At 52.1% G+C, this 12,500-nt stretch overlaps 1 protein-coding gene across 9 annotated transcripts in view; it reads left to right on the top strand.

Annotated features, from left to right (window-relative positions):
* The window catches only part of LOC115549080 (receptor-type tyrosine-protein phosphatase mu), a 164,997-nt gene that overhangs the window by 133,386 nt on the left and 19,111 nt on the right, over window positions 1–12,500 (top strand). For all 9 annotated transcript variants that reach the window (XM_030364081.1, XM_030364084.1, XM_030364082.1 and 6 more), the window contains 2 exons: window positions 3,133–3,169; window positions 10,348–10,445. In XM_030364081.1, the coding sequence (XP_030219941.1) occupies window positions 3,133–3,169; window positions 10,348–10,445 (135 nt within the window). The remainder of the gene's footprint in view (window positions 1–3,132; window positions 3,170–10,347; window positions 10,446–12,500) is intronic.

Below are 12,500 nucleotides of genomic sequence, written 5' to 3' on the forward strand. Positions count from 1 at the left end.
TTAACCGAGCCCAATCCATTTTGCCCCGCCTGATCGGCTTTTACAAATCAAACACTTCCTCCCCTCGTTTGTTATTGCTAAGGGCGAGATCGTGACGTTTTTAAGGGCCTCACGTGGGAGGAGCCGGAGGCCAAGAACTCCGGCTATGGTCTGGGAAGGCTGATGTCATTTCCATCAGCACGGCAGTTAAAAAGACTCTGTACGCAATTGGCTGCTTGCCGTCGCTTCCCTGTCGTCATTGTGTTAAACCAGCCAATTGCACGCCAGGGGGAAAAGCCAGCTAGCCAGAATGGCTCCCGTAATATCGTATCTGAAGCAGGAAGAAATGTATTGCTCCTCTCCAGACCCTGCTGCATGGCGAATTCAAATCGCCGGCAGAACGGGCTGGGGGTACCCAGTCTACAGAACTCCCAGACTCATGGCTATAGCAAAGATCTGGTGTCTTGTCGGACCTACGTCGAAGCCGGCTGCTTCAGTCAGATGGCCACGACCATCTGGCCGTGGCCGTTGGCCGCTTTCACACCTAACCGTGCTCAACTGGCCCCATTGTTCTCTGGCCTGCACTCACAATAGGCCATCTGGCCGTGGCCGTTGGCCGTCGCTACTGTGGCCTGGCCCACGGTAGGCTCTTGTACATACGTCATCACGTCGCAACACGTCATCACCAAGCGTCCGCTGCATGGACCATAATAAAGTCTGCCGCCAGTCAGAGTTTTTCTCTATGGGACCATGACTTGACGCCATGTTTACCGATTAATGGGAAAGAAGGCTCGTCGCCTTTATTATGTCCATGGTCGTCGCATGGACTATACGTCATCCAGCTCAGGTTGCGTAGCCGGGCGTGTGCGTGTGTCGGCTCATTAGCATCTGTACCGTGGCGGCCCGTACCGTAGAAGCACACCTCTCCCAAGTGGCCAAGTTGGCCTGACCTGGCCAGACTGGCCACACTTACACTGGCAGATTTGAGCACGGTTAGGTGTGAAAACGGCCCCGGCCACGGCCAGATGGCCTAGTGTGAGTGCACCCTTAGTTCACTGTTCACAGCGATGTGTTGAAAAGTGGCCAGGGTTCGAGATAGTGCTGTTTAAAACATTGAAAAAGCCCTATAGATGAGTACAGGCCTTGAAGATAGAATCACCAGTGTTTTGTTTCTACACCACAATACTACAGAGAGGAATTATTGACCAGACTGAACAAGTATGGTGTACATTGGACAACCGCATCCCATGCCGTGGCAATGGCACGGTCTATAGTTTCCACGAGTGCCAATGATGTCACCGTCTGGCCCCAAATGAACCAATCGGAGAGCAGCTACTGCAGAAACCCTCTCGTTCGCTAGCCTCGAGGTAGTGCGGTCCACGTGGTTTAGAGTCTAGCGTCCGGGTTCCCGCGCTAATGTTCCTACGCTGGTACACGTCGCACACGTCCCTGATCAAGTACCGGAAAAAATAAACAACGGCATTGATTCTCTGTCAAATTTTATACCAAACAATTCACTTCCCCTAATGGGAGTGTATAAAAAAAGAGGAGGGAAGGTAAGCCGCATGCCCGCGTACGCTAAGCACCGGTCCTGCTGACTGTCGCTGTCAGCGCTCTGTGTCTCGACTCTATTTTCTCCCGCTCTTTGTCTCCCTCACTCTCTCTAATCCACCCGTGTATTGGGCCTCCACTTTGCCTTTGACGGAAACATACATGAAAGCACAAACAAATCTTCCCCGCCTCAGTCCGGAGATAAAGAAGTCATTAAAAATGGAGGACAGTAGAATAGCTGAAGAAGGGACTGGCGGATGTGTGTGTGTGTGTGTGGGGGGGGGGGGGGGGGGTAGTGGCGGGAGGGAGGGAGGGGACGGGGACGGGGGGGGGGGGGGGGCTTCCATTGTGTAGTTCCTCCTTCAGCGGAGGGAAGCGTTAATCGCAGTCCGAGCTAAATTGAATATTGGAGAGATAATGCCGGTCGGTGTTATTCAAAGGAAGTGGAAGACAATCAAGAAGGGGGTGGGGGGCCGAGAGAGAGAGAGACACAGAAAGGGAGGGAGGGAGGGAGAGAGAGGGAGAGAGGGAGAGAGAGAGAGAGAGAGAGAGGGGGAGGGAGGGGGAGGGAGGGAGAGGGAGAGAGAGGGAGAGAGAGAGAGAGCAAGTGGAGGAGCCCATTAAATTCCTAACGCTTTGTTTTCAGGCTCGTCTCCCCAGAGAGAGGACACGAAATTGGACAAAATAAAAACTTAAGGGGATTAAAGTAATCCACAAGACTAGGTGGAGTGGAATGGAGGGATGTGGTGGTGGCGGGGGGGGCATCATCGGCGCTGGTTGTTTATCTCTGGGGGTTGGGATGGAGGGAGCATTAACGCTTGGAGGTTTGCTTGGAGAGGTTTAGCGGGTGCCGTGGGCTGATGGGTGGCCCTTCATGTTGCTTGTGTGTTCTCTGGGCAGTACAGGACTGAACTTGTGTCTGCTTGCGTTGGTCTTTCATCGAAACGAGAGGTGCTTCTGTCAATACCGCCGTACCACAACCGTTCAGCAATGATTAGCCCGATGAATAATATATCCTTATAGAAAGGGGTGGTTTTGTAATGGATACGTTCGAACGCAATATAATTGTTGTTTTTTCTGCGAAGGGAGTGTGCAATGCATGCATAAATATAATTGTTGACATATTGTTTAGCTCTAACTACATTCAAGAGAAAATATTGAAAATAACACTTTCTGTGCTAATAAAAAGTTTGTGTGTGTGTGTGTGTGTGTGTGTGTGTGTGTGTGTGTGTGTGTGTGTGTGCGTGTGTGTGTGTGTGTGTGTGTGTGTGTGTGTGTGTGTGTGTGTGTGTGTGTGTGTGTGTGTGTGTGTGTGTGTGCACAGATGCACGTCACAGATGTGGTTTTTGTTTATGTGTAGGCAGAGGTGCGTAGGCAGGTGTGTTGTCTATAACAACAGGCGAAGGGAGAGGGTCTCATTTGCCTTAATGGGTCAGTCCCTGTTGTCACGAAGCATAACCAATGTTAGACTCTCTGCGTAGCCTCTCAGACGAACACCAAGACGCTTCCTTTAATGAGTTAGATTAGAGTTAAGCTCTTCATACATTCCAACTCTACTTTCTAACTTTTTCTCTTGGCTTTCTTTTACTTTTTTTCCTGCAGGGCTACCACAGGCCAAATCACTACATCGCTACACAAGGTAAGGATGAAAAAAAACAGTTTGGAGTTTCCAGGCACGCATGGTTGTTTGGAATGCCTGGGCGGTGTGATTTTTAAGCCATGTTTGTTTGCAAATGTGTGTGAGTGTGTGTGTTTGTGTGTGTCCGTGTGTGTGTGTCAATGCACACACAGGTGTGCGCAAACACTCTTTACTCTTTGATGCTTAGTCAAGTGTGTTAAGGGAATCTGCTCTCGCTCGACGTGGATGCACACATGCACACACACACGCGCGCACGCACACGGGCACACACACCTCTTCTGAGCAAGCAGAGCAACTCTCTCTCTCTTCCTGTCTCTTCTCGCTCTTTCTCTCTCCCTCCTCTCCTCTTCTCTCCTCTCTCCATCAGTGGTCTGGGATAGATAAATCAGTCTGTGGGGGAACACTGAATAAATAAAAGGGTTTAGGCAGCGTTGATGGGCACATGCTGCAACAAAGGTTAAACCCAACGCCAGTCACCTGCCGGGGGGAGGAGCCTGTACCGCGACCCTGATTAAAAGGTTAAAACCGATTGGTCGTTATTTGTTAAGGCTTCTGTTTTTTTTCTTCGTTTTTTTTTGAGCGTCGAGAGCGATCACTCCCACACAACAACCCAGCGCACGTCAGGGGACTCGGCGCACCGCTCCGGCAGGTAAAATAAATAAAGAAGTGGAAAGATAAAAAAAACAGCTGGGGGGGGTTTGGGGCGATTTGAGAGAAGGGGCCTTAATGGATTCACAATCTGCTTTGGCGGACCGGGGAGTTGCATAATTACCTGTTTATTAGAGCGTAGCTCCTCTTGCTGGGCGTCTCAATTAAAACACCCCTCTGTTTGCTCTTCCTCTGGTAATGGATCGCCCCCGCCGAGCCCGGCGGCGTCTCACGCACCGTCTCGCTGCCTCGCCACCCGTCTCCCTGACTACCTGTCTGCCCGCGTGTCGCGCTGTCTGCCCACAGCACCTGCTGGTGGGACACTCACACATCCGGGAGAGACCCCCGGTTGGAACAGGCAGCTCGTTTGACGGTTGTCGAGTCAAACAGTTCAGAGACCGAAATCTGAGGTTTTTTTAACCGTTTGGCGTGCCACACGGCGGGGAATAGACAGCTTCTGCGGCGCCACTCGTCTCTACAGAGTGCGGGTTTTTAGCCGGATTAATTTGCATACGTACAGGCTGGGCGCACTCTTGTCATTAGAAGTATTGACGTACTTAGTTTTTCTTTCGCTTTTAAATATGCGTATGTAGATGGACGGTCAAAGAAATATTGTCAACCACTAAAGCCCTCTCTGCCTGAGATGAAACGCGTTGGAAGTCCCTTCTTGCCTTAATGTTAATCAGGGCCTGTGTGTGTGCCTGTGGATTGGTGGGCTTCGCTGTGTTTTTCTACACTTTGCTTGCATAATAGGTTGAGATTATTCTGTCGACTTGACTGAAAGGCGGGGGCGGGGGGGGGGGTAGGGGGTCCTCCCAGGAAGACTGTGTGTGTGTGTGTGTGTGTGTGTGTGTGTGTGTGTGTGTGTGTGTGTGTGTGTGTGTGTGTGTGTGTGTGTGTGTGTGTGTGTGAGTCTAAGAGTGTGGAGAAGGAGAGGATGCATGAAACATCTGTACTCTCCCTGAGAGCTTGCCTTTTTTTTTTCTTTTTTTTTTCTATAATTCATCATCATCCTCGGCAGGCTGGGGATGTTTGGGGGGTGGGGGGGTGGGGGGGGGAGACAGGAAGAAGGGAGACAGGCTCGGGTGTGTGCTGCTGACACTGAAGTAGGAGATGAGAGAGAGAGGAAGACAGACACACACAACCTGTCTCTCTCAATCACATCGGCGCTGCACAGCGGCAGAACCTGCAGTAGAAGAGGTGCACCCGGGCACTGGCAGCGCGGGCTCCTTCTGGAACGCACAGGAAAAAAGAAAAGAAAAAACACGTCGAGGAAGTTTCTGGCAAGACTGACGCGCTCGCTATCGCCCGCTGGGACTCACAGACTCAGCTCACACTGCTTTATATTTATTTATTTATTTGATTTAGCTTAAATGGCGGTGCCCCCGCGATAATGCTCGCTAAGCTAAAAAGAAATCCTCCTCTGTCAGAAAAAGGCGAAGCAACAAAAAATAAATAAAAACACTCCAGGTGTAGTCGGGGAGTCGGAGACAGAGAGAGAGAGAGAGAGAGAGAGAGAGAGAGAGAGGGCTGCTCGCCCCAGCCGCCCGGGCTCCAGCGGTGCTGATCAGAGGCTGCTGAGGTGTGGTGGTGTGGTGGTGTGGTGGTGTGGCGGCGGGCTGGTGGTGGAGGAACCCCCTCCGCGGCGAGGCGGGGGAAGGACAGCTGTCAGGGTGTTCTTTTTGGGTGGAGAGACGGGGACCGGGCGTGTGGCGGCTCCTCGTTATCTGGGTCACCCCCGTCTCCACCCGGGGACCCCGGCGCGCACCGTCACCAGCCTCATTATACGTCTCTGTATCGTTCGCCCCGATCCCGGCGGCGCTCACCTGGTGAGCCGAGTGAGAGAAAGGGGGAGAGAGAGAGAGAGAGAGAGGGAGAGGGGGAGAGAGAGAGAGAGAGGGAGAGAGAGAGAGAGAGAGAGAGAGAGAGAGAGAGAGAGAGAGAGAGAGAGAGAGAGAGAGAGAGAGAGGGGGAGAGAGAGAGAGAGAGAGAGAGAGAGAGGAGAGAGAGAGAGAGAGAGGGAGAGGGAGAGGGGTAGAGGGGGAGAGAGAGAGGGAGAGAATGACGCCCCCTCCTCCCCCGTTCCCCTTCCTCCCCCCTCTTCCTTCGCCCCATATCCCCCATCCTCTACCTCCTCCTCCCCTCTCCCCCCTCCTCTTCCTCCTCCTCCCCTCCTCCTCTTCCTCCTCCTCCCCCCCCCCCTCTACCCCCCTCCACTTCCCCCTCCTCCCCTCCTCCACCTCCCCCTCTACCCCCCTCCTCCTCCCCTCCTCCTCTTCCTCCTCCTCCCTCTACCCCCCTCCACTTCCCCCTCCTCCCCTCCTCTTCCTCCTCCTCCCTCCCCCCTCCTCCTCCTAGAACAGGTTCCCCGGCCACAGCCCCCCCCCCACAACACCACGGGACCCCAGTAGGGAAAACCTGCGGATATCTCATCCAGCCCCCCCGGGTTGCAAAATATTCATATGACACACGGAGGTGACTCAATTTCATCAAGACCCTCTTCATATCCTCCTCCTAGCCTCGCCGGTGCCCGTCTACCACACACACACCAGCACGCACGCACACACTAGCACGCACGCACACACACATAAGCACGAACCCTGACACACACACCTTCATCACATCCAATAGCCAAATGTCACCATCAGCACGCTACTTTTTATAATTTCCAGGTAAGGCCTTCAAACCCACCGGGAGGGAGAGAGAGAGGGAGAGAGAGGGAGAGAGAGGGAGAGAGGGAGAGAGAGAGAGAGAGAGAGAGAGAGAGAGGGAGAGAGAGAGAGAGAGAGAGAGAGAGAGAGAGAGAGAGAGAGAGAGAGAGAGAGAGAGAGAGAGAGAGAGAGAGAGAGAGAGAGAGAGAGAGAGGTGGGAAGAGGTGGGGAGGGAGAGAGAGAGAGAGGGAGAGAGAGAGAGAGAGAGAGAGAGAGAGAGAGAGAGAGAGAGAGAGAGAGAGAGAGAGAGAGAGAGAGAGAGAGAGAGAGAGAGAGAGGGAGGGAGGGAGGGAGGGAGGGAGGGAGGGAGGGAGGGAGGGAGAGAGAGTCAATGATCAGTCTCTATTTGCCAAAGTCTGCTGCATGTAATATTAATGAGGAGAGGAGCGTCAGGTCTCTGCTGAAGGGTGTGTGCGTGCTTGTGTGCATGCATTCATGTGTGTGCGTGTGCAGCTGTGTGTGTGTGCGTGGATACATGTGTGTGAGGATTTTTTGGATTAGTATTTTGCTCTACAAAGATATTTTCCCATGAGGTCTATTTACTCTTGTCACAGAAGAACTACTCTGACATTCTGGTGGGCACGTGCAATTATTTAGAGGAGAAAGAATGGGAGATGTTGCAGTGATTCAGAAAACAGCTGTCTGGCGTTTTGATTAATTCACCACTGGCAATATATTATTGTTTTTCTGGCCTGAGCGGCCCCAAATTGCTCTATCAGATTTTGATGGGAATCTGACACGGTAGCATTTGGAATCATTTCATAATCATTAGATATCCTTTACAACATGTTCCTATTTGCTTATGTCAGCAGCAGTGGCAGTAGCAATGTATCAAAAATGTAATTAATTAAAAAAACACTGGTAGTAATACAGTGGAAAAACCACCCATAGGGTGTCTGTTTATGTTAGTGTCTGTTACTTTGAGTCTGTGTGTTTGTTTGTGTGTTTGTTTGGTGTTCGTGTCTCTGTGTTTGTTTGTGTGTTTATTTGTGTGTGTGCGCTCGCCTGTGTGTGCCTGTGTGAATCTCGCTGTGCGTTCGGTTGGTGTGCGTGCATGCGTACGGCTTCCGAGGCGTTTTGGTGGCTGTCGCCGGCTGGGGAATATCTCACAGCTGTCACAGTCCTCGCTTGTGAGGAGGAACAGGCCGAGTCCCGACCCAAAACGTCTGTAGCAGCGGCGGCGGCGGCGGCGTTGCTATTAGCTTCTGACAGCTGGATGCCGGGGCTTTGAGTGCTGCTCGGCTCTCCTCGAGGGCCTCCACTCCATCCACTGAGCTCCACGCGGGCGACGCAGTGCACAATGAGGTTGAATCGCTTAACCACCAGCCTCCAATCACTGCATAGTTAAACGGGCAGGCCCCCTGGGGCCGGTGGAAGGCCCCTTGGGGAGGCCTTTAGTGCCACAACTTGTGGTATGCTATGTTTTGTTATGTTGTGAGAAGTTGCGTCGTATAACGTTGTGTTGCGTTGTTATGTCACGCTATCACAACGTAACGCATCATACCTAACAGTATTGTACTGTATGTTGATTTTACAATGTGGTATGTAACGTTTCGGTGCGTTATGTTGCGCTACGTTACTTAATACTTTTGTGTTTTGTTTTGTTACAATATCTGTCGTTATGTCTTGTTATGTTCTGCTACGTTGTGATAGTGTTTCGTTCTATTACATTACGTTGTGGTACGATGCACTGCGTTACGTGTGAACTAATCATAATTGAATTAATGGCGATGTGTAAAGCTATTTCTTCCTGGGACCATCTTGTTTTGATCGCACCCAGTTACATAACTTCCCTGTTTTCCCGGCAACACACATGCTCCAATTTACAAAAACATCTCCTCCTTCACCTATTGTTCTCCATCCTACACGCATATTGGATCACAACTCTCCCGTCTCAGGCTTGGCACCCGCTCCGTATCCAATTCTTTTTCTTTTGAACATGGATTGCCAAGTTGTATTGTGTTACTGAAGTCCTACTCACCAGCTGTCCTGGCCAGCCATCTTCTCCATCACAGCTTCTCGGGCCATGTCCATCCTCCAACCCCTCCCCCCCCCCCCCCTCCCCCAATGGTTGGGGGGGGGGTTGGAGGATGGACATGGCATGGGGGGGGGGGGGGGGGGGGTGCAGGGTGCGTGGGAAGTAGAGGAGGAGTGGGTGGCTCAATCATTTCGGGGAGCTGTTGAAGAGGCCTGGGGAGTCTGTGGAGATTGAATATTGCGTTTCCTGGATCCTGTTGAAATTGAGACCCATCACTTGCTGAACTAGAGGAAGAGAGGAGAGGTTGGGAGGCGAAGAGGCCGAAATTTCATTTACAACTCTGTTTCAATTCAGTTTGAAGAGGGGTTGGGGGGGGGGCGAAGATTGCCGCTTCAGATACAGTGTAATGGCCGCCATGGGCTCAACATATAGAAGTTGTCATCTATCGATCTTTTTTCGTGTCAGTAATTAAAAATCAACGGTCTGGAGGCTTCATATGTGACACGCTTGTCATTTGAAGGCAATCGCTTTTTTTCTCCCACAGGTCACATGTTCCCTCAGGCTGGCCTAACAAGCTCTGCTCTGACAGACAACCCGCCCATCGATACACAACCCTGTTATTTATCACATAATGTATTAATGCGCTTTTACCGCTGCAGCAAACTATTCAAAAATAGTGACATCCATGATGTCACTGACTGTGTGTGTGTGTGTGTGTGTGTGTGTGTGTGTGTGTGTGTGTGTGTGTGTGTGTGTGTGTGTGTGTGTGTGTGTGTGTGTGTGTGTGTGTGTGCACGCACTCATGCGCATGTTGCAAAATATGTGCGTGTGCGTTCGCAACATGTCTTCAGGTAATTTGGGTTCATGGAGGAAGATGCACTGGGATTTGCATTCACTAATTAATTCGTCAGTCTTTTTTTTTTCGTTTTCCATTTGGCGGTTCATTAAAATGTACATTAATCATTTGAATTAACCAGAAAAATAATTGAAATTCTATCAATTAACAATTATTGCTCAGTGGAGTTTTAAATACGGACAGGACTGAAGGGGCTGCCGTGTATTTATTGTGACGTGCGCTGGACCTTTTCAGCAACGCCGCGTTTGGAAAACTAAGTAAATTACAGGGTATCTGGTAATTACCAAAAGCAACATCCTTTTGCAGCACAGACACACACGTGCACGCATTCACACACAACAAATGAGTGCGCTTCCAATCATACGTTCTGCCAAGCACATGCAATGTGTCCCTGTGTCTTTTAATTGGTCTATTATTGTTTAATATGAGTTGGCAGTGCCGGTAGAACTGCTAAGAACGAGATGGGAGAACTAAAAAACACATCCTCCCTTTCTCTCTCTCGCTCTCTTTACCTCTCTCTCCGTCTCTCTCTCTGTCTTTGTCTTTGTCTCTCTCTCTCTGTCTATGTCTCTCTCTCTCTGTCTCTGTCTGTCTCTCTCTCTCGCTCTGTCTCTCCCTGTCTCTCTCTCTCTCTCTCTCTCTCGCTCTGTCTCTCTGTCTGTCTCTCTCTCTTCTCTTCTCTCTCTCTCTCTCTCTCTCTCTCTCTCTCTCTCTCTCTCTCTCTCTCTCTCTCTCTCTCTCTCTCTCTCTCTCTCACTGTCTCTCTGTGTTTCTCTCTCTGTCTGTCTCTCTCTCTCTCTCGCTCTGTCTCTCTCTGTCTGTCTCTGTCTCTCTCTCTTCTCGTCTCTCTGTCTCTCTGTGTTTCTCTCTCTGTCTGTCTCTCTCTCTCTCTCTCTCGCTCTGTCTCTCTCTGTCTGTCTCTGTCTCTCTCTCTTCTCGTCTCTCTGTCTCTCTGTGTTTCTCTCTCTGTCTCGCTCTCGCCCAGGCCCTATGCAGGAGACAGTCTTTGACTTCTGGAGGATGGTTTGGCAGGAGAACACAGCCGCCATCGTCATGGTGACCAACCTGGTGGAGGTGGGCAGGGTGAGTTACTGGAACACGGGCATTCCCTCTAACTACACTTCCCAGGTCACACTTTCACAGACGGCCTCATCTATCAAAAGACAAAACTGGAACAACTGCATTATGTATCTGTGTGTGTGTGTGTGTGTGTGTGTGTGTGGTGTGTGTGTGTGTGTGTGTGTGTGTGTGTGTGTGTGTGTGTGTGTGTGTGTGTGTGTGTGTGTGTGTGTGTGCTATAAAAAGGATATAGATGGATCTTTATACATATACTGTAAGTGTGTGTGTGTGTGTGTGTGTGTGTGTATGTGTGTGCCCATGTGCTCTGCTACTGGGGACTCCGTGAGCCATAGTTCCTGCTTTTCAGGAAAATCTCTCTTTCTTGCTCTCACTGGCTCTCCCCCTCTTTCTCTCTCTGTATTTCTCTCTCTCTCTCGCTCTGTCTCTCTGTCTCTCTGTCTCTCCCTGCCTCTTTCTCTCTTTCTCCCAACCTCTCTCTCTCTCCCCCCCCCTTCCCTCTGCCCCTCTGATGGGTGAGTCATGAGGAGAGGCTGATTGATGGCCTTCATTACCACCGAGCCATCCAGGCGCCCCACTTCTGTTCCGTCACTACGACTCCAGGAACAAGAGATTAGACACAACTAGCCGCACGCGCACACATGCACACACCAACACACACCAAACACCGCCACCACCAGCCCTAAAGCAACCGCTCCTAATGTTGTCCTCTGGCTCGTGAAGGACTGTTGTTATCTAGTCTGGACTTCATCTCGTAGGTGGTGCTATTGCGCGGCCCCGTACTTCACCGACCGTGCGCGTGTGCGTTTGTGTGTGTGTGTGTGTGTGTTTGTGTGTGTTTGCCTTGGAAGACAGAGCTTGTTTGTTCCCTCCCGCTAACCTCCTTCACCTCCCACTGTTTCTCCTGGTTCGGTCAGCATCAGAACACACCTCACATTAAACATTAAACCAACACACACACACCTGCATCACATGCCGCCCCGCCAGCCGGCGCCCGTCGACGCACGCGCACGTACCCACATTGCGTTGCGGCGTAAAACCCTGACACGCAGTCACAGCTTTGCGGTAGCGAGTGTGTCAGGCGTAGCGACGGCGGCGGGGTCTTGAACGTAGCGGAGCTGCTAATGAACCCGCGGCGCCCCACGTCTCCAGGCACCTCATTAGGACCACCGCTCTGCCGTGGCGCCAGCCGCGCCCGGGGGGGGGGGGGGGGGGGGGGGGGGGCGCCACGCCCTCTGCCTTCCCCACACCTGCTCAGCCGCAGCGGGTGTGGGGCCGCTGCGGCTTCCTCACACATGGCTCGCGCCATGTGTGAGGGCGGGGTGGGTACGGCGGTGGGGTCCTCCTCCTCCTCGTCTTCCTCCTCCTCCTCCCCTCTCTTCTCTTCCTCCGCTTCCGCCTCCTCCTCCTCTTCCTTCTCCACCTCCTCTCTCTTCTCCTCCTCTTCCTCCTCCTCCACCTCCTCTCTCTTCTCCTCCTCTTCCTCCTCTCCCCCTCCTCCCTCCTCCTCTTCCTCTTCCTCCTCTCCTCCTCCCCCCCTCCACCTCCTCTCTCTTCTCCTCATCCTCCTCCTCTCCCCCTCCTCCTCTTCCTCCTCCTCCCGCTCCTCTTCCTCCTCCTCCACCTCCTCTCCCTCCTCTTCCTCTTCCTTCTCCTCTTCCTCCTCCACCTCCTCTCTCTTCTCCTCTTCCTCCTCCTCCTCCTACGCTCTCTTCTCCTCCTCTTCCTCCTCTTCCTCCTCCTCTTCCTCCTCCACCTCCACCTCATCTCCTCTTCCTCCTCTTCCCTCTCCTCTTCCTCCTCCTCCTCCACCTCCACCTCATCTCCTCTTCCTCCTCCTCCTCCTCCTCCTCCTCCTCTTCCTCCTCCACCTCCACCTCATCTCCTCTTCCTCCTCTTCCCTCTCCTCTTCCTCCTCCTCCTCCACCTCCACCTCATCTCCTCTTCCTCCTCTTCCCTCTCCTCTTCCTCCTCCTCCTCCACCTCCACCTCATCTCCTCTTCATCCTCCTCCTCTCCTCCCCCCCCCTCCAATCTGTCTGCTATATGATCCCTGTCCAAT

Source organism: Gadus morhua, chromosome 8 (genome assembly GCF_902167405.1).
Source record: "Gadus morhua chromosome 8, gadMor3.0, whole genome shotgun sequence".
NCBI lineage: Eukaryota > Metazoa > Chordata > Actinopteri > Gadiformes > Gadidae > Gadus > Gadus morhua.